Source organism: Stegodyphus dumicola, chromosome 10 (genome assembly GCF_044657685.1).
Source record: "Stegodyphus dumicola isolate Sdum_Otavi_A_Nest chromosome 10, ASM4465768v1".
NCBI lineage: Eukaryota > Metazoa > Arthropoda > Arachnida > Araneae > Eresidae > Stegodyphus > Stegodyphus dumicola.
This window is the reverse complement of record NC_140777.1, coordinates 24097648-24122003: the sequence shown is the minus strand read 5'-3', so window position 1 is coordinate 24122003 and position 24356 is coordinate 24097648. Positions and strand designations below refer to the sequence as shown.

Sequence of the window (24356 nt, the reverse complement as noted above, 5' to 3'; positions counted from 1 at the left end):
TATCAATTCAATAACTATATCAAATATTGTCTATTCTTCTTTAAACAATTCTTCTTTAAACAAACGTTTCTGAACAAAGTTTCTTCCACATACTGTAATTTATTATCTAATTGACTTCATTCCATGCTACCCTGATGTATCTGACAGTGATAATATAGTTTGTCTAGAAATCATTTAGATTAATGCGCTTACCAATGATCTTGATTGCTTGGGAAAACATATGCTACAGGTTATGAAAATTGTAACTGCATCTTGAATTATGGAATCCTTATTTTTAAGAGGTATGTTTTAGTTTGAATGTTACACCCTTAACATAACTGGGGATTTACATAAAGTCAGGAGGGTTACTACACTACTTTTTCCTCATTTCTATTTCAATTAATAACTTACATATTGTAACATTTATTTGGAACAAAGAGATGTTAATAAAAGAAGACATTACGGGGATGAAAATTGAAAGGAATGGTTAAGAAAATTAAGAATGAAAAATGACTACTCAGATTAAAGAAGCTGCATGATTAGATAAAATTCATGACAGGATTTAATACAATGTTAAAAAATTATGAAATCTTTGTTATACCCCCTTACATCTATAAAAATCCAATAGTGATTAAAAAATCTAGTGATTAAAAAAATGAGGCATAAATAAATACAAAATTTAAAACAAATAAACCTGTTTGATGCGGAATGTTATATATTAGAATATAAATATAAAAACACATGATATTCTGCAAAACGACAAAGACAGATGATATCACGGAATCAAGGCAGAGAAATAAAAATAAGTTGCCAATCAGTGAAAAATTCTTAAAAGATTCTGCAAAAAATGCTTGAAATACATGCACTAAAAATCTATTATAAATGTGAAAATGCAAATGTATTAAAGAGAAAATATTAAAGCAAATATATTTTAAGAGAATTAAACTGCAAGAAATATTAAAAGGAATATAATGCACAAACTGCCTTTTGATGGAAGTGCGATACTTGAAAGAGAAATGATGGCCAGCAGAATAAAATCCATGACAAGGTAAATGACATTAAAGAAACATGAAACATTCCATTAAAAACTGCACTATCTAATACTCTCACTTTCTAAATGCAAATAAAATATGTTCCATGAAATAAAAATATGTTTCAATAACTAATCAATGTCAATGTTATTATTAATTAAAGTTCAAATGCACTAATTTACAGTTATAATGCTGGAAGGTAAAATTCCAATTATTTAAAAAGAATCAATTATTAAAAATAAAATGCTACAAAAGTAATTTTTATTTGTTGAAATAAAACACTGCAAGGAAAAATAATAGATGCCACCAATATGATAACTGTCAATAAATAAATAAATAAAATTAAAATCTCACACATAAAATGTCATGCTAATAGACCGTGTCAACAAATTTTTATAAAAAGTATGGTTCAGAATATACTTACGAGGTATAGGATAAGCATACTTGTCAGGATGATGACTAATTAAAGTATTTTTTATGTGGCGTCTGCCTACACCATGTGCGCCTAAATAAATTAAGAGTGAGGTTATACTATTTTTCATTTTACAAACACAAAATCAAAATCGTAAATTAAAAGAGCTACTAAAGTTGCTATACTGGTTCTAATTAACTTCATAAGCACTAGGAATATATGAAAGCATATTTAAATAAAATATGCATGTGCATATTTGATATTCATGTAGAGTTCATGAAATTATTTACATTAAATCACAGCTATTCTACAGTATTATTCAGATATATGAAATAATGTTCTGATGTACTGTAAAAAATTTGATTGCTGAAAAATATTAAGATGGATACTTGTAAAATTTCAGTGTCATAAAAATACAGCAAAAAAGAACTGCTAATATGAAAAATCAGGTAAATTCTATTTTATAATGAAATCAGTTTTATGAAATAACTTCAAGAATTTGAAAAGAATGTAACAGAGTTCTTACTTCTTCATGGAGAACAAATATTCGTTAGCATTCATTTAAAATATTAAAATAGATGAACTACTTTTTTTTTTTTTTTTTTTTAAATATTGCAGAAAAGAAATGCTACAAAGTATTTAGGAAAGTTAAAAAAAATTAATGATCTGATGTTTGATGTACAACAAATTTTGATTTAAATAAAAATAGTGCCAATATAAGGCTAAATTTTGCACATGTCTCGCTGCATTTTAAAATTGATACTTTTAATACATGCTGAGAAACTTCTTCAAGTGACTAGCTCCATAAGGTGTCTACTATATCCAATATTCTCAAGAATATAATCCTATACCATATTAAAACCTTAGACAGTTGTTGTATTCCTTAAAGTAACACCACAGAAAGCTGTAAATGATTTTTTTTAGGTACATTCCACTATATTATTTACTTAATACTCATACATATCTAAGCAGGAGCACAGCAATGTATGCTTCAATAAAATCAGAATGTACAGAAAAAAAAAAAAAAAAAAAAGAGAGAGAGAGAGAGAGTTCTAAAAGGTTTGAAAAGAAAAGAAATTATAGTTTTAAAATCTTTGCATAATTCATTACAACATTTATTTAATTGCTAATTATTAACTAAAAGCACTTCCATCCTTCTTTTATGACCTGTGATGATGTTATATGAAGCATTATTTAATAAATCTACATGTAAATGGTTCTCAAATTTCAGCATCACAAATACAATCTTAAAATATCTCTGCTGATACTAAAGGCATGATAGTGATATAAATTATACAACATGATATTTTAATAAATTTGCCTTATTTATATTCATAAACAGAGGAAAAAATGATAATGTATGTATCAACCAAAGCAAACCCTATTGGAAATTCTGAATTGAACACTAAAGATCATTCACTCTAAAAAGTGTAATAAAAATGCTTCATCTGGAAAAGAACAAATGATTGAAATAAATAACCTGAAAAAATCGTGATCAAATAATTTTCTTTCTTTTAATTTTATTAAGATACAGGATGGTATCTCATTTATTTCATATCATAATTTAGATAGAGGTAAAAAAAGATATATTAGTACTTAGTCACAGCACACAAGAGGCATGATTTAAAAACTGAGAAACATTTCAAACTACTTGAAAAACATGCCAGATGACAATTTGCATATAATGCCTTCTATTCATCAACTGATAGGATAACTTGTATACCAAGTTTGTGTAATGGTTTCTTTTTCTGTCCTGAATAAGGAAGCTGCTTGCCCCTAAAAGCAACTTCTGGTACTGAAAATAAAAAACTGCCCTTTACATTATGTTATTTCAAAGGCTGTCTGTTCTGACAATGCCTTATGGACTAAAAAACCAAAGACATCTACTTATTGATTATGCTACTTAAACAATAAGCAGATAACTTGAAAGATAAATTCTATAAAATTACATACTTAAATGCAATATTTTAATTAAATTAATTGTGAGATATTTTGAGTATTATGACTAATAATACCTAATGTAGGCCCATTTAACCTGCACCTTAAAACCTGGCTTTCCATCTATCAGGTAATTCAGCTAAAGATTCAAGAGGCATAAATTCCAGTCTCATATAATTTTTAAATAAAATTTGTCACACAATAATTTTAGATAAAACTATTACGTAGTTTGCACTACTGACTGTTACTATATAATGGCTAAAAAATTGTTATTTATTTATTAATACTGATAAACATAATTCTACAACCTATAATGTGTGAATTCTAGCCTAAATTAAAATAGACTATAAAAGAAAATTTTACCAAGCAAAACCAGAGTCTTTCTTCTAAATGCTGGAAGTTTAACAACTTCTTCATATGTAACAACATCTAGCTGGTCAAAGACCGCATTATGTTTGGCCAGGTATTTATCACGAAAATGCTTTTTCTTGCGAGAGAAAATTGAGCAGTTCACTAAAACAGAAAGGCAGCTAGTGAAATCTTTAAAAAAATATAGTTCATTTTAACATATAAAATTGAATATGAAATATTAAACATATTAATAGAGTAAAATAATAGAAATATTATACAATAATTTAAATATAATTAATATGGATTAAACATATTATATTATAAATCAATGGTATTCAAACTATGGATCGCGATCCGTGTTGGGTTGCGAAAATTTACAGTGGGGTCGCAAAGCGGATAAAAACTCTCAAGAATCTGAATTTATGGCATATAACTAAAGGTCAACTCTCTGATTGGGGTCGCGAAATTGTTTTTTGGAGGTCATTTGAAATTTTATGGAGTCGCACTGCTATAAAGTTTGAATACCACCATCATAAATAGAAACACATAAAATTCATATTCTTTTTTTACATAAAACAATAAATAAATATAAAATAATGTATTACACAGTAATAATGTATTACACAACGACAGTAATTAATGGTACAGAAAGAGTAATTTTGTTCAGTGACAAAATACTTAACTATACCAGAGCTGGATAAATAAGCAAAATAAGCACGTGATTATCGAATCAAGGAGAGGGGCACCCGGGCACCACAAAATGCATAAAACATATGTCACGAAAAAAAGCATACAAACCCTCTATTGCCCGACATCGTTGTTAAAAAAATCACATTTCCCTTTTCACTGCAGCCGAATTAGTTCAAACATTATCTTCCGATGGCGAATTAAATTTCCTGCGGGCGTTTCACACTAATAAAAATCTTTCTGTTCTAGTTAATGACCCCAGTTCTAATGCGTCTTCAGATTTTAAAGAAATAATTTCATAGTTGTTTCCACTTTTTGAAAATACAAGGTGGCAGTGGCTTTGTTCCTTTCCTTAGCTAGAATTTTCTCGAATATTTTATCTACCGGTATTTTCCAGTGTCTAAACATCCGTGTTTTTATGATAACGATAATTCTAAAGGTTTCATATCTTTTAGGAAAAGAGGCAGAGCTCCTAAAACATTACTTTTTCTAGGAAGGATATTTTTTTGATTGATAACACCAATCAAAACAAATCATCTTTCCTTGAACAAATGTATAATATGCAAATTAACTCTTTTCTAAATGACTGCGTGGTATAGACGCAGCAGCAATATCTCCCAAAGTTATCCAAACATCGCATAATTTAGAAAACCATAATAATGGTTATGTCTTCTTTTTTTTCCCTCCAGATATTTGAGTGTAAAGTCAGGGTATGTAATTTATTTGAGAAAAAATAAAATAGTCTTTTACCTATACCTTAAATATCATCGCCATATCTCTTATTAATCATAAAATTATCTTCGCTTATCTAATGAGAAGCAGCATAGACCAGTACACGGCAATACATAAAAATGATCAACACGAAATGTTAGGTAATAACCCAAAGTAATGTAATAAATAGAATATAAAATTAACTCTCGTATCTTTTATTTTCATATTGCCTAAAATAATAAAATTACGGTAATCCCAACTAAATCTTCACTATTTACGGTAAGAAGTTATTGAGTTATTTAGTTCATTTCCATTATCAAAAAGTTCAAACCTAAATATTGCCTTTTCCATAAAAGAAAACATTTCGTTTATTTTGGGGAAAACACTGTTTTCAATTTAGGTTATTAAAAGTGCTGAAGCGCACGCTAAATCAATTGGAAAGCAGAAGGAATATAATGAACCCAAATATCGCAGCCACACCAACAGTCATTTTGTTAACTAAAAACTCGCTTCCGCATTTAAGGCTAAATAACCCTAAAAATATTTTAAAGTAAAATCATGAGCGAATGTTTCCAGCGGGATAACTCCACATTCCACTACCCACCTTTCTAATAATAAAATGACTGATAAGCAGCCAGTGGCCAGTAAACTACCAGTAAAGTTTATAATATTGAGTCTTACTATACAGCTTTAAGTTGATTTTAGAACTACTTATATATCTGAAATAACTTGCGAAATAGTCGGAGAATTTCCATTTCGAAAATTTATTCACATCTTCAAATGCCGCTACCTACGTGAAGCCAAAGAACCACATGAAAAACATTCTCCTTTTATCCAATTTATTTGAACTTGCAACTGTATTTTTCTCAGTTATCTTCTTTTCAATAAGTTCTTTAAACTTTTTAAAAACATTTTCCAATATATTCAGATTATGGCGTCTCTCTTAGGCTTAAACCTTTGCTTTGAGTCTTTTTACTACTGCCGTTCTTATGTTTTTGTCTTTTCGTCGTTATTTCACATGAACGCAATCAGCTCATAGCATTTTGAATAGAGTCTGCGCTTTTCAGGAAATGCAAGGTTTATTTATAGACATTTATCTTTTATTGCGTTACAGTAATAAATTTTGCAGTCTCGAAATTTCTAACATCCAAAACTGGATCGCAAGTCCAGAAATTCGTGAATTATATTTCGTAAATTATCTTTTTCTTACTTTATTTTCACGTTAATTGGGTTTCATTATTTGATCCTAGATTCGTTTCAGTTCACAGTAATTTCATGATAAATAATATTTTGGAAACCCTCTTTTGTTTCACATGGATGTTTGCATCCCCAACATACATTCTTGCTCGAATTTCTTTTAGTAGTTTAACCTTTGTTATCCTTTACCTTATTAAATGGAGGTTTAGTTGGTATTGATATGCATCGCCTAACTGGATTCTTGATTTACAGAGAGCACACAAGAGCTAACTGCTTAAGCTCCATCCCAATTTTGACAGCGGATCATCGGGAAAATCAAATCAGAGAGTTTTATACGCCTTCTTACCACATCAAGAATTTTCCGTGAACACTCTTAGCGCGACAAGCTTCAGCATCTCAGTGCTGCCAGTACACTACAACTATCCATGCCATGGCTTAGCCGAGATTCGAACCCAGATTTAACGGCGTGGGAATCTGTCAGCCTGCGTCCGATAACCAGACTGTCCAGGCGGTTAGCATCATACTAAAATAATTTCTGCAATCTTCTTTACCAAACATTCTCAACAGAACTACTAGTTTCTACGTTTCTTCGATCTGTTTCGGTCAAGATAAGCATTATACACAACTCTTTGGATAAGGAACTAAAATTGTTGACCCAGAAATATATTTTTCGTAACGAGTCTAACTAATTCGAAAAGTATGTCATAACGTTGTGTGGCGAGAAAAGTTTTCCAATATAATAAAATTTTAAACCTGCATAAAAATTAAAGCTATATGAATATGACAGAATTACTAAGACAAATTTCCCATGCCATTATTAAAAATCACACATTACAAAAGAAAATCAAACTTTTATATCAAACCTTGTTCATTTTTAGAGCTTTCAATAGCCAAACAGGCCGTCCGCCACTCTTGAAGCTCCGGAGATGGTATAAGTCCGGCGGTGCCATCTGATCCTTCTTTTCTTGCTTGCCACCAGTTGTGATCATCTTTGCTTATTATTTGCAGAATATCTCCCGTTTTGAACTCGACACCCGCCTGTGCACAAGGGATTAATTCATCTTCATTTGGGTTGTAGTCAAATTGAGCTCGAACATATATCTGCAATAATTAAGTACTTATATAAGACAAGAACAACTGGGAGGGAAAAAAAAAAAGCATTTCACGAAAAAAATAGCACTGCATAAAATTTAAAAGTGTTTAAATTGTGATAACAGCCTGCGACAATTTGATGTATTTTCCTGAAATTGGTTTATTAAAATAATTAGCATAGAATATGAGCTAATTATTTAATTATGACAAATAAATAATTTATTTAAAATGGATAGTTATCGAAAAGAAAGAATCGAAGAATAAAAATAGAATAAACAAAGGAATTCTTTCCTCTCCATAAGCCTTTATGTTTTCATCGTTTAAGGGGGGGGGAAAGCTAATTATTGCAAATAAATACACATAAAAAAATCTGAAAGCTTTCGGTTTTTATATTACGCTCAAATGGACGATTTTTCATTTATACACACACATGTTTTGAGAGCATTTCGGCTAAAAATATTTAAAAACAACATTATCTTCAGAGTTTCCCATAGAGTCTCGCGCGCTGGAAATAAAAAAGTTTTCGCTTTGAAATCATTCAATTTTTTAATGAAAATTCATTTAAGTTTTAAAAAATATCAAAGAATAAAACAATTTCGAAATTCGGGCTTCCAGGTGCCCATATTCGAGTGGAGCATTACGTTATTCATATTTTGATGGCTCTAGGTACCGTTGTTTTTGAAACATACATATATTCACGCAGATTTCTTCATTACTGAATTTCTTTTAACGTAATACAGATCGATAATATTTGGTGGGAACAATATGAAAAGTGATTTAACCCTTTTAGTGATTCAACGCAAAATGCAGTTTCGAGACTAATAGCCCTTTTGGGTTAAAAATTCTACTAACTTTCCAATGCAAATTAATCAACCTTTCGCAAAGCGATTATACCTGAAAATAATTAATTTCGTAGATTTATAAAGTTTTAGCGGAATTAAGTACGGTTTTGCAGCAAACAGCAATATATATTCCACTGGTGGGGGAAAAATATCATATTTTTGTCTGTAACTAAAGGATAGGCGAACATATCATTCATTTTTCTAGAAGTTGTAAAATTTGCTATAAATCAAATTAATTATTATTATTAATTATGTTTCAAAGGATTTGACAAAAGAAAATAAATTTTCTACGGAAAAGTGCACTAGATTTAAAATTAGGATAAAAAATATCTCACGCTTTGCAATAAGGCATGAGAATATGATTATAATAATGACAAGAAAGACATTGAATTTTCAGAAAATTTTAACAAATACAAGCTATTAATAATTTTTAGGATCAAAATGACAGAAAATGACAATTATTCAATAAATATGAATTTATCATTACATACCATATTATAATATAACTTTAAGAGTACATCGAACTAAGTTCACACTTTACAAATTACAAACCTAACATTTTTTGGTCAAAATTTTTTTGGCCAACAGCTCTGTTTGTTACCTTTCGCTTATAAGTAATGGAATCGTTAGTATTTCTTGCTATGCAAAACGAGTCAGACTAAATATTTTTAAGTTCATCCTGTACAGACATTAGGTATTTTGGAAGCAGGAAAGATGAAAAATATGCAACGCCTCCGCTGGGAATCGAACCACGGTCCTCTGGAATACGCGCCCAGCGTGCAGACTACCACACCCCGAAGGCACGCCAAGAAAAAGTGGGAGAAATACTTTATATACTCCCCCTTTTAAAGAGCGACTGGGGTTTCTAGGGGACCCAATCGCCAAATACAGGGTGTGGAGAGTCATCGTCCACCACCCCTTAAGTTTGGGCGCCACTGTAGACACATTAGGTATTTTGGATGTAGTAAAGATGAAAAATATGCAACGCCTTCGCCGGGAATCGAACCACGAACCTCTGGAATACGCGCCCAGCGTGTAGACCACCACACCACGAAGGCACGCCAAGAAGGAGAAATACCTTATAATCCTAGCGCTTAAAAACTATAAAAATATCATGTACTGTAACATATATTACTATGAATAATATCTATGCAAATTTATATTATTCATAGTAATGCATATTTCTTAGGAAACGTTTGTGTACCTTTCTTAATTACCAATGATAGCATATAACATTAAATTTGGAAAGAGAGCGGTAAAAAATATTAATTTCAGATTAAGAGAAAGAAAATTCAATCTCGTACTTCGGATATTTTCTTTGATAAGATTTGAAAAGTAAAACTGCTAAATGAGTAAACAGTGACGATGGTACGTGAGATATATTTTGACAATTAATTAATTACCAATTATAGATCAATAATTCTGTAAATTTGCATTAGATGCGCATAACAAGTAAAAAAAAAGACGCTTAAACATGAGCATTATTAAGTCTTTAAAGCCTCCAAAAAACAGTGATTACTTGCAGTAACCGAACATAAAGCTCTGCAAAATTATCTTCATCACCCGTTTTCGAATAAGACAGTTGGTTTTAAATGATAATAACTGAATGAAATTTTGTTTGATCGACTGATTGTACGCAAACGCAGTTAAAGGGTTAGTGAATATGAGTTTCAGGTTAAACCTATCAACATCTGTTTTTATAATCACTTTAAATCTCCGATAATTTATTTCTGAACATCTGAGTCACCATTGATGTTATTTTTCTCGGTAACATTAGAACTGCTAGCTATTTATCTTTTGCATTTCCTCTTGTATTCGAGAAATGTTTTTTAAACATAAATTTCTCACAACACAAATAACTTTTCTTATATTACTATCAAAATGACTACCCTCAAATGTGTTCTGCTGGAAGCATGTAAATGGGATTGGTCTTCATCTTTGTTGAAGAAGATAAAAAAAAGTTTTAAAATTTGCCGCGGAAAGTGAATAATGTTTCATTTGCTTTTGCTGATATATCCAAAAATACTACATTCACACATTTGTTTGATTTAAAACTTAATAATCTGAGAATTCTGTTGACGTCTTCTTCTTTCCATGTATCATTATTTAAAATATATAATTTAATGATGAATTAAAATGATTGGGCAGAAATTAATCACATTCGCAGAAATTCTAAACCAAAAAGTGCATCTGAAGAAACACAAATACCTTTCTAAAAGTTACCGATAAATTTCAAGTTCCTTTCAATCTTTTATTCAGCTGTAAAATGTATTGTATTAAACAAATAAAAATTCTAATAAAATACGTAACGTTCCATAAATCTTTACATTTATTGCTTTTTTTTTCTTTATGAGTAGATACGTTATCAGAGTAGATCTATTCAAACATTCAATATCATCACTAATCTCTCCGTTACTTCTCTCACAGTTTTTTCTTTCGTACCAAAGAAAACAAAATTCAAGACATTATAGATATAATGCATTGGTGTAATCAGTAGCTTCATGATTTCTGAATACCATAGAAAGAATTAAATATGAAATAACTATTTATTTCTCAATAAAGTATATATTTACAAAATATTGAGGTGATGTTTATTTGTTAATTAAATATGCTTTTGAATATTGTTAATTTAATTGAATTGTTCCTGTAATGGTGATTATTCGCTTTAAAATTTAGGTCACTAGTCACTAAACTAATAAATCATTAGATTTGACATAATATGACAAGCGGAGAATTTAAGAATTACATAATCCGTAATTTTGATATCAATGACTGAAAAGTCATTCGTATATTATTAAAATTTTGGAGCTAGCAAATATTCATGGCAAGTCAGAGGACATACAAATTTTAAGTAAACAATTTTTTGAGGGGTGAAGAAAGGATGATTTTCATCAGCTGCTTTTTTTAAAAAAATCCATATAGAATTAGAAGTTATTTACGTAGTACCTGCTTGAAACCAAATTTAGATCCGTAAAACTAGATGCGCTCTTGATTACGATTAGAAAACTTTATTTTACAAAACAAAACTAAAAACATGAATGACTATAATTTACGAACAACTAGAACTTTGAATGACTGAAAACAATTCTCTTTTTGGGGCAACCAGTTTCAAGTATTTCACGAGCTGGATTCCAGACGATCGCAATAAAACGAATCATGTTAATTCTTTTGGTTTCCCAATTCAGATTAAATTTATGTTTAATCTATGCGCATTATAATTATAGATAAATTCAGCTCAACGCAAATTCGATATGCAGAATAATCAATTAACATGATTCAGTGAAAATATATTATTTTAAGCATTAAGCGAATGATTTTAAACAGTTAAAGCGAAATTTTTCGGAGTCATTTTGTACTGATAGACTCGTTTAAATTCCGCAATATATAGTTAAAATGGTTTGAAAAAAAGGGAAAAACATAGCTATTGCATTTAAGAAGTATGTGGAGACACTGATACTTACTACATACTTATTTAAAGAAACATTTTCAATATAATCTTAAAGACACAGCTCGCTTTGAATAACTGTTTAGTTTTAGGTTTAGTATTTATTTTTGGTTTAAACAAATAATAAAATTCCTTTGTTCTCACAATTCAATAAGAAACGTAAGGTTCGTTTAAGTAAAAACAAATTATTCTTACTTAAATTCTTTGACTTAGTTTCAAAACTTATACAATTATTCCAGCCACTCAGTTTTTATAATTTCTATAGCTTTAACTCTACAACTTAAAATTAGAACACAATATTAAAAAATATTTTAAAAAGTTATTAAAACGTATAAAATATAATTTTTTTTCCAAATTTATATCAACTGGTGGATGAATTATAATTATTCATATTTTTACTATATTCTCTTAACGCGGTTTCTCTTAGAATGCATTAATTCACGAATCAATTAACTCATGAATCGATGCAAAATAGTTAATGCATTAATTTACGAATCAATTAACTCATGAATCGATGCAAAATAGTTAAGAGAGGTTTCACTGGGCAAAGCGATTCCATTTCGTACTATTTTCATTCTCAGTAGAGAAGAACTTTCCCTTTCCTCGAGGACTTTTGGTTTTCTTTCAAAACTAAACTTAATTTTAGTGCCAAAAGACTAGTTCTTTGGGTTGCAGCATTTCTTCTCTATAAAAATAACCACTAATTTACACACTGGTATCCAATAATAAAAGATAATTATTAAAATCAAATTAAACTTTTATTACTGGACACAAAATATGCAGACTTTCTATAAAACATATATAAAGACTTGTTTGTAGCTTGAGCTAAAATGTTGTTAACATCATGTTAATTAAATGTTGTTATCCAGAACTTTAAAAAACAGGGAAATGAGTTGTATATGTTCTTGAAGATATAATTATTCAATAGGATATATAATCTATTCATTTATCTAAGAGTCCTGAATTCTTGAAGGCTTAGGGAAGCGAGTAAGCGCGCCTTGAGATGTCGATTTATGAAATCATGCTCGATAAGCTGAAATCTAGACAAGAACGGTAGTCAATCCATTCGAACAATATCTTAAATTTGAAGGTATTCAGCAACCACCGACTGTCCACTTCTAACTCATACGCGGACGCAATACTTCATCTATTAGCATTACATGGTTATAGATATGGTTTGTCACAGATATACAGCTTGGTACGGCCGTTTCTCATGGATTTTTTCCAGACAGGTAAGCTGTCTTCCCTGCAAAATCGGTACCTCGCATCGATGTAAAATGGTACAGACCTTTTCCAGATCCCTACATGCAGTATTACGTCTAAAACTACTCTATGAAGTGAAATTAGACGACTCGGAAACAGCAGTCAAGGCCAGTTATCTTGTACACATTGACGTAGACAATATCATTTTAAATCTTCTTTTCTGGAAAAAACAAAAAATAGGGTGCAACGCATTGATCTTCAATAGAGACTACGCTCTTGAAGCACCTCTGGTGGGCAGCAGAAGTACTTATTTGAGTATCAGTAGCTGCCGAGAAATCCAAAGCAAGTTGCTTAGCAATAGCCGTAACGGTTTCTTCGTATCAGTGGTGGCAAATGGTCTTCAGATGCTACACTTAGGCTTGGACAACCTTGAAAAGCGAGACAACCGCCTGTTCCCATGCTTAAAGAAAACAGATCCAAATTGCTTTGGAGAATATTAAGCTTTGGAATCACATTTCGGAGAATATTCCGCTCTCTAAATACTGGAAACACCTCAAGTACGATGACACTGCTGTCCTAATCTGAATCACGAATTTCAGATGCGATTAAAAACATATGACCATTTTTGGACTTATAAAATTTTACACTTAAATAAGATACATACGCAAACATCACATTGTTACCTCTCATGATTGGCACGCGGTTGCCTTATTTGCAGGGTCTATGCATAAATAACCGCGCAGCAGTACAGTTATAATGCTCATATAGCAAGTAATTACCAGAAATAGTTATAACTCAAGGGGAATTTTGATCAGTATTAGCAACACTTTTACAATTATATTTTAGTTTTGAATACCAGGTAACTTTGATTTAAAATTAAAAAAAAAAAAATCCGAAAGCTTTTAGAATTTATTTTACGCCCAAAGGGGCGTTTCCCCCCCCAAGTTTGTGTGTTACCTTTATTTATGAAATATCATGTTCTTCGCATTTAAATCACATAAAATTCCATTTAACAACAATACCAGAAAAATTATTTAAAAACAGCTAATCTTTAGAATTTCCGACAGACAGTCTCGCGCGTTGGAGATAATCTTTTTTTTCTGTACAGTGTTGTTATTGCTCGCTTTGAAATCGTTGAGTCTGTTAATTAAAATTCAGTTAAAGTTTTACAAAATATGAAATAGGTAATAAAAAAAATTCCAAATTTAGGCTTCCAGATGCCCATATTCGAATGGAGGATTACGCTATTCAAAATTTGATGTCTCTAGGTTTCGTTGCTTTTTCACAGTGCGAGAAACATACATACATTCATGCAGATTCTTCATTATTTAATTTCTCTAAATATAATGCAGGGCTCTAATATTTGGTGGGAACAATATGAAAAGTGAACCGACATTTATAGTGAATCTGTAGGGTCGTTCTCTCTTGTTCCACATAAACTAGATTAGATCCTACAATGACCTAGCGAATTCTCGAAGGCGTGAAGAAATTACCAACGCAGAAGAAGAGTGAAAATAACCCTTTATGAATTCAAAATAGTTAACAGAAGGGCACGGTCTTCGTGCGTTACAAAAGCACCGTCATACTTGCAGTGAAAACTAAAAACGTAGAATATAATTCAAGTCAAACCTAAAATAAGTAGTGCTAGATATCACTTAAGTTACGCCTAACAATACGGCCAAAAGCGTAAGAGCGGAACAACAAAGTAACGTGCGCTGGCTAGCGAAAACACGCCCTGAATAAACTCAGAGATTCATGCGTTTAAATATGCACTTCATCTAACTTTAAATTTACATTCCAGAATGTGAGGGTAAGTTGAGAAGTTTAGATAAAGGTATCAACCTAAAATAAATTTTTTATGTAAAAATAAACAAAACCTTACAAACCGACGCAAAATGTGCAAACGAAATTAACAGTTCTTCTGGAGAAATTGCCCCTTTGGGCTAAAAAAAAAAAAAAAAAAAAAAAAAAAAAAAAAAAAAAAAAAACGGAAGTTCATCTTTAATAAGCTGTTGTACGTCAATTACACTCGAACTTCGTCAAGCCAAAACTGAGGAGGGAGGGCTTTCACCTACTTGCGTCCAATTAAGCGTCCAAATTTCTATGTGCTTTGCTTTTAATTCTATTTATCAACGCAAGCTAGAAATTATAAGATCCATTGACGATGAAAGTTTTGGCAATATGTAAGAAATGTCAAATTATGCCTAACTCCAACATTTTCGGCGCCTTAGGCGATCATTATAGTTTACCTCTACATAAATTAAATATATTAATAATTGAAATCGAAGCCTGCGTTTATTTAGTGATCATGAGAACGACTTAGTCTGAGCTTTCAAAAATCGGTTCCCTAGGCAGTCTTTTAATGCGCCTATGGTTGCAGCCAACCCTGCTTGAAAAAAAAATCATGAAATTCAACTTATAATTGCATTAAATCAGGAAAACGGTACCCAAGAAGGTAATGACATCAAGTCATATATATCTTAAGAAGAACTAGATAATATATATATATATATATATACACGTGAAAGTAAAAATGAAAATAAAAACTTTAAAAAATATTTTTACTGTTTCGATACTCCTTCTCCTTCCAATAGCACAACTGCACAATGTGAAAACATGAGTGCAAACATTATAACCAAAAATATACGTCGGCTTTTGATTTCTCACATAAAATATTCGTATAACATTTTAGAACACAGAATAAAATTGTAGAATGTCAAATGCTCAATTCTGTCATAGCCTCTTCCCTTCCTTTCAAAATATAGACAGCATTTTTAAAACAAATTGCAGATAACTTTAAAGTATCTTTTTAAAACAATAGGCCAAGTAGTTGCTTTTTGAGCTGACCGAGCTGTTCTGAAAACCATAGGAATGCAAATGACTTCGTGTTTATACACTGGTTATCATAAATTAAGGAAAAATCACAAAAATCACGATTACTGAAAAAGTTACATGTAGAATTTTATGAAACTTACCCACAATATACAACACATAGTAAGGTATCAAATAACATAAAAATAAATTACCAGACAATTATGGTAGTATAGAAATTAGCACATGTATAAAATGAACAAATCGGAGGTGTCAGTTTGTTATAGGAAAAGTACCTTCAATAAGGAATATGGTCGCCTCTAGAAGCAATACAGCACATACAGTGATGCGTGATGCTTTCAATTATGCGGTCTATTAGTTCCATAGGAAGCGAGAGCCATTGCTCTTGAAAAGCTGTTGCAAGCGCAGCAAGGGTCTGAGAGCGCAGACTGAGAGCAGCTAGACGTCTCTCTAAATTTTCCCAAACGTGCTCGAAAGGATTCAAGTCCGGGGATCGAGCTGGTCATTCCATGAGCATAATTGTTTCCTGTTGAAGATAATCATCTACGATGCGAGCCCTGTGTGGTCTTGAGTTATCGTTCTGTAACATGAAAGCATCACCTATTGCCCCGGCACATGGGATCACATGAGTATCAAGGATGTCATCTCTATAAACCGGAGCATTAATGGTTTCCGTTGGAAAGACATGGAGGTCTGTGCGTCCACCCAAAGAGATGCCACCCCAAACACAGACACTGCCTCCTCCGTATGCATCTCTTTAACGGATGTTTGACGGATAATAACGGGTTCCAGGTTCTCTCCATATCAAATAACGTCTACTATCGCTTTCTAGACTAAACCTGGACTCATCCGTAAAGAGAACAGCCCTCCACTGATCAAGCGTCCAGTGGACATGTTGTCGTGCCTACTGCAAACTGCCCTCCTATGGCGTGACGTGAGCTGCACGCAAATGGCTGGTCGTCTCGCATACAGACCTCCATCATGAAGCCTTCTACGCACAGCTGATGTTGACACGAATCTTCCGGTGGCTGCAGCAAGGAAGGATCTAAGAAGAGTCGGAGTAGCGGTTCTATTCCTGCGTGCACATAATGTCAAATATCGGTCATCAGCGCTCGTCGTAGCAGTTGGCTGTCCTTGGCTGAACCTCCTAGAGGCCGAATCTGTGGTTTAAAATCGCCTCCAAAGTCTATATGAACCACAGAAGGACTCACATTCAGCCATCTGGCCACTTCTGTTTGACTTTATCTTGCCTCTAGTCTCCCAATGGCTCTCCGTCGTAGTTCTGCAGGCAAATGATGCCTGGAGGTCATTGTTACGAATTGGCTATCTCAGATTTCTGATGTCACTATCACAGTGAAATATGTAGGCTTGCTGTCAAACATGGACTTTTATTCTCCTCGCAGATGACGTATTCCGAGTGCAGCGCCACTAATTTGCATATTGCAGTTTTACTCAGTTACTCTTACTTGGCAACATATTCAAATTTTACACGGTTTGGCTTATTTTTGAAGGAGTTATCGCTATTTTTGTGATTTTTCCTTAATTTATGATAACCAGTGTAGTTCTATGAAGGAGATTTAAGGCATAACATCCTTGGTTTACAGATATCTAACTACGACTTACTGAGGAAGAAGTACACAAAAGAAAATGTTTTCAGTGTCGTTGGACAAAAATTAGATTTATTGAATATTTCATGTTAAAAAAACTTACTACTAAGAAATTACTAAGAAATTGTAATATTAATTTTTAACAGGTTTCACTTGCGAGAAACTTTTAACTCTTATCCAAAAATATTTAATTATCTAAGTTCTTGTGATCCAAATTCTATTCCATTTGGCCTAATTGCAATTAGCAATAAAGAAATATTTGAAAATATTGTGAAGACTATCAGAGTGTTCCGAAAGTCTCAAAGCAAGTAAATGTAATCGGCGAGGTTGAGCCAATCAAGTATTCCATTATTGAACGAGTCGATTGGCTCAACTTGCCGAACTATTATGCAGCAAAAAGGAACGCTTTTGTTTTGAAAAATCATAATTGCTTCACATTTCTCATTTATAAAAAAAGGCTAAACATTTATTCAATTATTCTGTACATATCACAATCACAAAATTGATATAAGCTAACTACTCAGTTTTACATAAGACGTTCGAATCCTTACAAGTACTGAACAAGTTCAAGAAACATGCATACTGTTATCGTTTAAACTCACTCATTACACTTTTAATTTTCGCAAAATTCAGTCACAGATTTGGAATAAGTTTTCAAAAAAAAAAAAAAAAAAAAACTTCTTGCGTTTTGAAGGAATTTTATGCAGATCTCTATTTTTCCAGAAACAGATTTTTCTGTAGAATATGTCTTGGTTGAATTTTGCGTGATCTTAAATTGGAGTATTTCTTTTCCATCTGTTTTCCATAGATAATTCAATACATGCAAATATTATAATTCCTAGGCGAATGACGCACTGAATTAGGAATTTGCGTAACGGCTGATATTGAACAAGGAAGAAACAATTTTAAGATATTTATACAATCTGATAAAAGTTCAGCCTTAAATTAAACGTCGGTTTTCATGGAAAGGTGGGGAGGTTTATGCATTTTAAGGAATACGTTTTCTCTTCTTCAAGCTAAAAATGTAGTCTATAAATAATATGCATGGCCTGATTTACAAATTAAAGGCTTGGGACGAAATCTCTCATGGAGACCTCTTGTTTTCAATATATAAAATATTTTGATGCCAATTACGTAAAATTTTCAGGAAATAACTTAATAAATTATTATCTTTTCATTTAAGTCCATTTAAACAAAAAATACATTTTACCTCACTGTAATTTTGTTTCTATGGCTTCAATTTAGCATGCATTGTGTAAAATATAAGCTTATAAATTTTACTGCAAAGAATATTGTAGAGGATGAAACTAAATAATTTCTGCTAATTTTGTTGCAAGTCTAAGGTGATTTAATTACACAGCTAAGACAAAAATAATGTAATTAAATTCTTTTAAGATTTAATATAATCATGCAGATGACCATGCTTCCGGTTATCAACAGACCCTCATATTAGCATGACCTCATGAGCTACAAATGAAGTAGTCATATAATAGCAAGACTGGCTTTACAAAATTACCATTAATACAATTATCATAAGCCATACAAAGCCGCAAATTACCCAAGCCTAACAAATTGAGGTTTGACTGAACGATATCAATCGCCAGTGAGAGTATAAGACAACAACCTGACATCTGATTTTTGAAGACACAAAAAACTATAATAAGAAATTTGAAGTATAGTTAAAATTATTTTAAACTTTACATATTTTAAATATTATAGAAGAATTTGGAGGTCGCCTTTCCCCCTTAAATTAGATCACAAGGTCCTGCCCCGTTTTCTCTAGTGTAAATCAAGTCTTGATAATAAGCAGAATATTCCTGTTTCTTAAAACAGTAGGGCCCCGTTCTTTGTATTCTTCGAAATGTGCGGCTTTTTTTATTATGAAAAGAATATCAACTAAATTTAAAATAATGTTTTCAATAGCTGAAATTATGCAACTAAAATTTTCTAGAGCTAACAAAAGTCCTATTTAATATTTGTGTAAAACAGCTCCATTATCTTCACATATTGCCCCACCTTCGCAGTTCGATTCTACGAAATATCACACTCCTAAGTAATCTTTGATAAACAGAAATTAGGAAAAATATGTATGGTGAATACTACACTGTATGTATGAAATACTACATGGTGTATGATGAAAATTAGAAGACTGACGACTTTACCTGATAATCGCACAAGTTGTAGAATCACTGAATATTTGAATAGACAGGTGACAGGTGACGGAGGACGGGGACGCCTGACGTATAACATAGGTAAACAGGCATATGTCCCACGTCCTCCACTATCTCGAAGAAGCAATTCGCTGGAGCCCCGTAAGGCTGCACCAGGAGTTTACATGGCCATACAGGGCCATTTGAATAGACAGAAAGCTATATTAAATTTGTTTAGATGAGTTAAATAATACTTTTATTAAAAGATTCTAAATAATATTTTCATCACATTACTTAGGGCATAAAATAAATAAAAGTTGAATTACTGAAATTTAATAAATATGCTGTAATGCGAAAAATCAACTGCAACAATGAAAATTAATGTTGAAGAGCAGTTCAAATAAATTCGTAAGGTTTCATCTTACGAAATTCAACAAAACGTTTTCAGTTATTGTACATGATAACTGGAATTTTAATAACGGCAACATTGCTGTACTGACGCCATGCAATAGAAACAGAAAATGTCGTTTTCGTCACATGTTAATTACATACTTCAGAGCGAAAGGATTTACGTTAGATTCCCCCATAGCAATGGATTCATGTGAGAAAAACATTATTTCATTATTTTTCTATGTATTGCGTAATGAAAATAGTGCTTCGCTTTATTTGGCGGTTTATAGCATAATGAAAAAGATGTTCTTGAAATGATGGTATGGCGGTTTATTACATAATAAAACAGATCAGGATTCAAATTTTATATGGAAACAGCCGGACTACCTGGCGGTTTACTATATAATAAAACAGATGTTTCTGAAATGACAGCAGCCGAAGTGAATAAGATTAAACATCCAAGATGTCGTTCAACACAATAATATTATCAGGACCTTCAAGTAACTTTAGAAACAGCAGCTTGTTGGATAAAAGCCTTGAAAAAAATACCATTTGAATAAATATCATCATTACAGTTTACCATGAACACCAAAGTTCATACCTTCACTATGAAGTTATAAACTCATTACGGTTCAATATAAAAATCATGGTGATTTTCGTGTACAAATATGATGATACTATCCCGAGATATACAATAACCTCAAGATACCTACTTTGGGTTACATCCTAATGCATTTATCTTCTGTACGTGGAATTCATGTTCATTTCAGAACATAAACCGAGATAAGTTTTCAAAAAATAGCAATGGTACTCTGGGTGGGACGCAACAATCATTTCGAAGGACAATGCTGATGTGCATGCAAGTGGCTAATTTGTTCCATTTATAGAGCTGAGAATTGTTTTATCATCCACTATACTCCTAGGATATAAGTACTTAATTTCTGAGATAACGAAACGTTTCATGGCATTCGTTTCAGAAATATTTCAGATATTCTTTACACAGCAAACCGCTCCATTAAAACTATCAATAGGACATGCATCGCTAACGGCATCCCATGACTTTCTGATCACTAGCAAGGTGTTGGTGACTAAATCAAAGTTGGAGTCAAACGACTAGTGACAACAGCACTGTTGACTTAGAGAACAAAAATTTTGGAAAACAGAGGAGGATAAGAATTACTGGATAAAGAATCCTCGATAGGAGATATCTTTTGAAAACAATACGCTGTGAATTCTCCCTTCGGTCTGATTGCTTAAATCAAAAGGAGAAGCTACAGGCTGTCAATGCTTGCGTTTAAGAGCGAGATAACCTCTTGAAAGAAAGCTTGCAGTAGCTTCAATTGTGCTGAAGAAAGCATCTGCTTTTTCAGGATGTGCCACGGGTTTATAAATAGACTATTTTGGATAGTGCTCTAGACAATCTCATCTGGATTGATTTGTAACGTTTGATTGGCGATCATCCATGGTTCAAATTCGCTGTTTCAAAGAGTGTACCTTTCAAGTTACTTCTTTGCAACACTACCGAAATCATGTCTTCAAATGAAAACTTGTGTTTCATCTTGAAACATACTTATACAATAGACAACAACTGGCGGACATGCGAAGCAAGGTTTTGGGTACTTAACCTGAGAAAGACTGTTTATATACTTGACTGAGCATAAATACAGCAAACATAGTACGTATCCGAAAGCGGGCAGTAATTGCACGTAAATAATAATATGAAAAACAAATGATCGAAACTATATCGCAACAGATGCCATGTTTTCGCGCGTCATTTTTCGTTTGCTTAAATCACATATTTTTAAATCTTGAATACCGGAATTTTCCCATTCGTCTAAGTTTCTAGTATCTGCGTAACTACTAAGCTATTACATTAGTAAATTACACATTTTTATCCAAATATCATCTGTCATTCATGGATTTGTTGATTATGATCAAAATACAAGTAAAACAGTTTTAAGAATATAAAATATATCTATCTATCAAGGAACGGTCAGGTAAAATAAGCAAAACGAGAATTTTTCTACTTCATAAAAATTATGCAGTATTATACTCTTAAATTGAAAAAAATATCCTAATTATAAAACGATAATTTAATCTTATTGCAGGGATAGCATCCTAAATTAAAAATGGCTACAATATTATTCAAAATAAAATATTAGTACAAGCAACAATTATTTTGATTTTGCCCATTATGAACTATACTTAACATTATAAATACAACAGCAAAATCATAAACGCACCCAGAAAAAATAAAAATTTCTTAATAAACAGACAAATTTACAGAAGTATTTTGTGCATTTTAAAAAAGAGAATCTGTAACAGGTTGTCTTCCTTCAAGGAACGAAATTATTTCTCTTGAAGAAGAGATCACCGTGTCACATTTTTTTTCGAAATGTACACAGCATTTTTCAATTAATACTAATCTAAGGCTGAATTTTTCATAATTTGAAGCCTAGTTTGGTGTGTTTCCTTTGTAACTATGCTACTCTCTCAAATAAATTTCAAAGAATTAAAAATTTTAGGACATAATTAAAAAAGATTTAAATACATTACTTCATAATTTGGCCACTTGAACTATAAAAAATAAACAAAATTTTATTTAAATATTATTTTTATTCCCTTTGTTACAAAACGAACACAACGTAATTGGCATTCTGTGTTTCAATTATTTTGCATACGTCAGTATCATTTTAGAATCACGTGTTTCATGTCATCAAATTTTCAATAAGGTGTACTTTCAGTTAAGAACTAGCAAAGATAATGGCTACTCCACAAATATAAATGATGAATTAGTAACATAAAGTACATACTAAAAAACAGAATTCTTGTTTTCCAGTACTTAATAGCTAAAACCAAATTTCTGTTTATGAAATGAGGTAAACTCTGCCATGCTATACTAATATAAAAAATGAATGTGTGTTGAAACCTGCCAAGAGTGTCTTACAATAGTTACTAAATTAAGAAGTTTACTGAGGATTGGAAACTATAAAAATAGGGAGAAATATGTGCCTTTATTAGATTCAGATCTAGATACTATAATTTTATTGAAGTACCAATTTAAAGTATCAATAAATCAAATAAAAAAATGATTTCTTTCTTTTAAAACACAAAATTGTTTACAAAATTAACTGTAGTTTAGTGCCTTGATAACTCATTTAGCAAATATTACCATTTCATAGACATTTGCATAGTTAAGATAGGAAATTTAAATTTGTAATAAATATTTTTTCTTAGAAATTAGATTATAATAGCATGCAACAAGTATAAATGAAAAACTCATGAAAACAGATTTCAAATTGCTAGTTCAATAAGATCCTTTAGATGTGAATAATGAAGAAATAAAATAACATTAAAACTAAATGAAAGGTAATACAGTACGAAGTCCGAGATCCGGACGTCCAATATCCGGAATGATCTAAAATCCGGACCTCAAAGCCACTAACAACCCTCCCCCCCAATTTGTTTTTATAGTATACGCAATTGACGGTTTTTCCCATAATAAAACATGTGGAGAGTTCTCATTCTTAATTTCACTTCGGCACTAAATAAAATACCTCGTTAAGCCATTTTAGCATAAATCTTTGTGATCAATAATTTGGCTCCGTAGCTGCTTGGCATACAGCTCAAACCGAAGCATTCTACACAGAAACATCGTTGACTTTACTAATATTTTATATACCTGACGCCAACTTGGTGTATCATTATTATGTCTTGCTTTCATCACCGCATGTTTATCAACACTTGATAACTTGAGTAATGACTCACGCAGCGATGCCTAAATAATTTTTTTATATAAGTAATTGAATAGCAAAAAGTACGGTAACATTTCATATTGACATTACGCTAGGCGATGAACAGTTTTCCGTTAAATACTGACGAAGAAAAATGTAACAAAAATTTGTTTCCATACGCTAAAAACATATTTTTTTAATGATACTCATAGACCAAAAGAACATATTTAGTGCTATTTGAGTTAAGAATAACTGATTTATTATTCCCATTAACACAGAACCGGCGCCAGAGCTCGTATGGCCGCACGGTTAACGGACGGCGGAATCTGTAGTATGGTTCTAGATCCAGAAAATACCTCTGCCGATAGTGAAGAAAAAGACAGAGAAGTTATTGAAAACGAAAAAAATTCGATTAATAAGTTAGTCGGAATTCTCGATACACTAATTATAGGACTTGAACAAAGTGGAACTTCGTAACTGAACAAAAAATTATGTCTGTTTATAGAATTAAACATAAAGTATTACCACAAAAATCGAAGCAACTTTAACAACTTACATTGAAAGCAGAAGCGTAGCTAGGGTTTTCAGCGCCCGGGGACAATTGAAGATTTTGCGCCCCTTTCTGTGTGCCAAGAATGGAAAACATTTCATTTTAAAATTTCGTGACATCAATTTGGCGTCCCACGGACGCTGCGTCCGGGGTTCCTCCTTGCCCCACCCTAGCTACGCCACTGATTGAAAGAAATGCTTAATAA

The 24356-nt window shown here is 31.8% G+C and overlaps 1 protein-coding gene across 5 annotated transcripts in view; it reads right to left on the bottom strand.

Moving 5' to 3' along the window:
* The window catches only part of CASK (peripheral plasma membrane protein CASK), a 608377-nt gene that overhangs the window by 11014 nt on the left and 573007 nt on the right, over window positions 1-24356 (bottom strand). For all 5 annotated transcript variants that reach the window (XM_085824784.1, XM_085824785.1, XM_035373524.2 and 2 more), the window contains 3 exons: window positions 7170-7407; window positions 3724-3873; window positions 1435-1515 (listed from right to left, as the gene is read on the bottom strand). In XM_085824784.1, the coding sequence (XP_085680910.1) occupies window positions 1435-1515; window positions 3724-3873; window positions 7170-7407 (469 nt within the window). The remainder of the gene's footprint in view (window positions 1-1434; window positions 1516-3723; window positions 3874-7169; window positions 7408-24356) is intronic.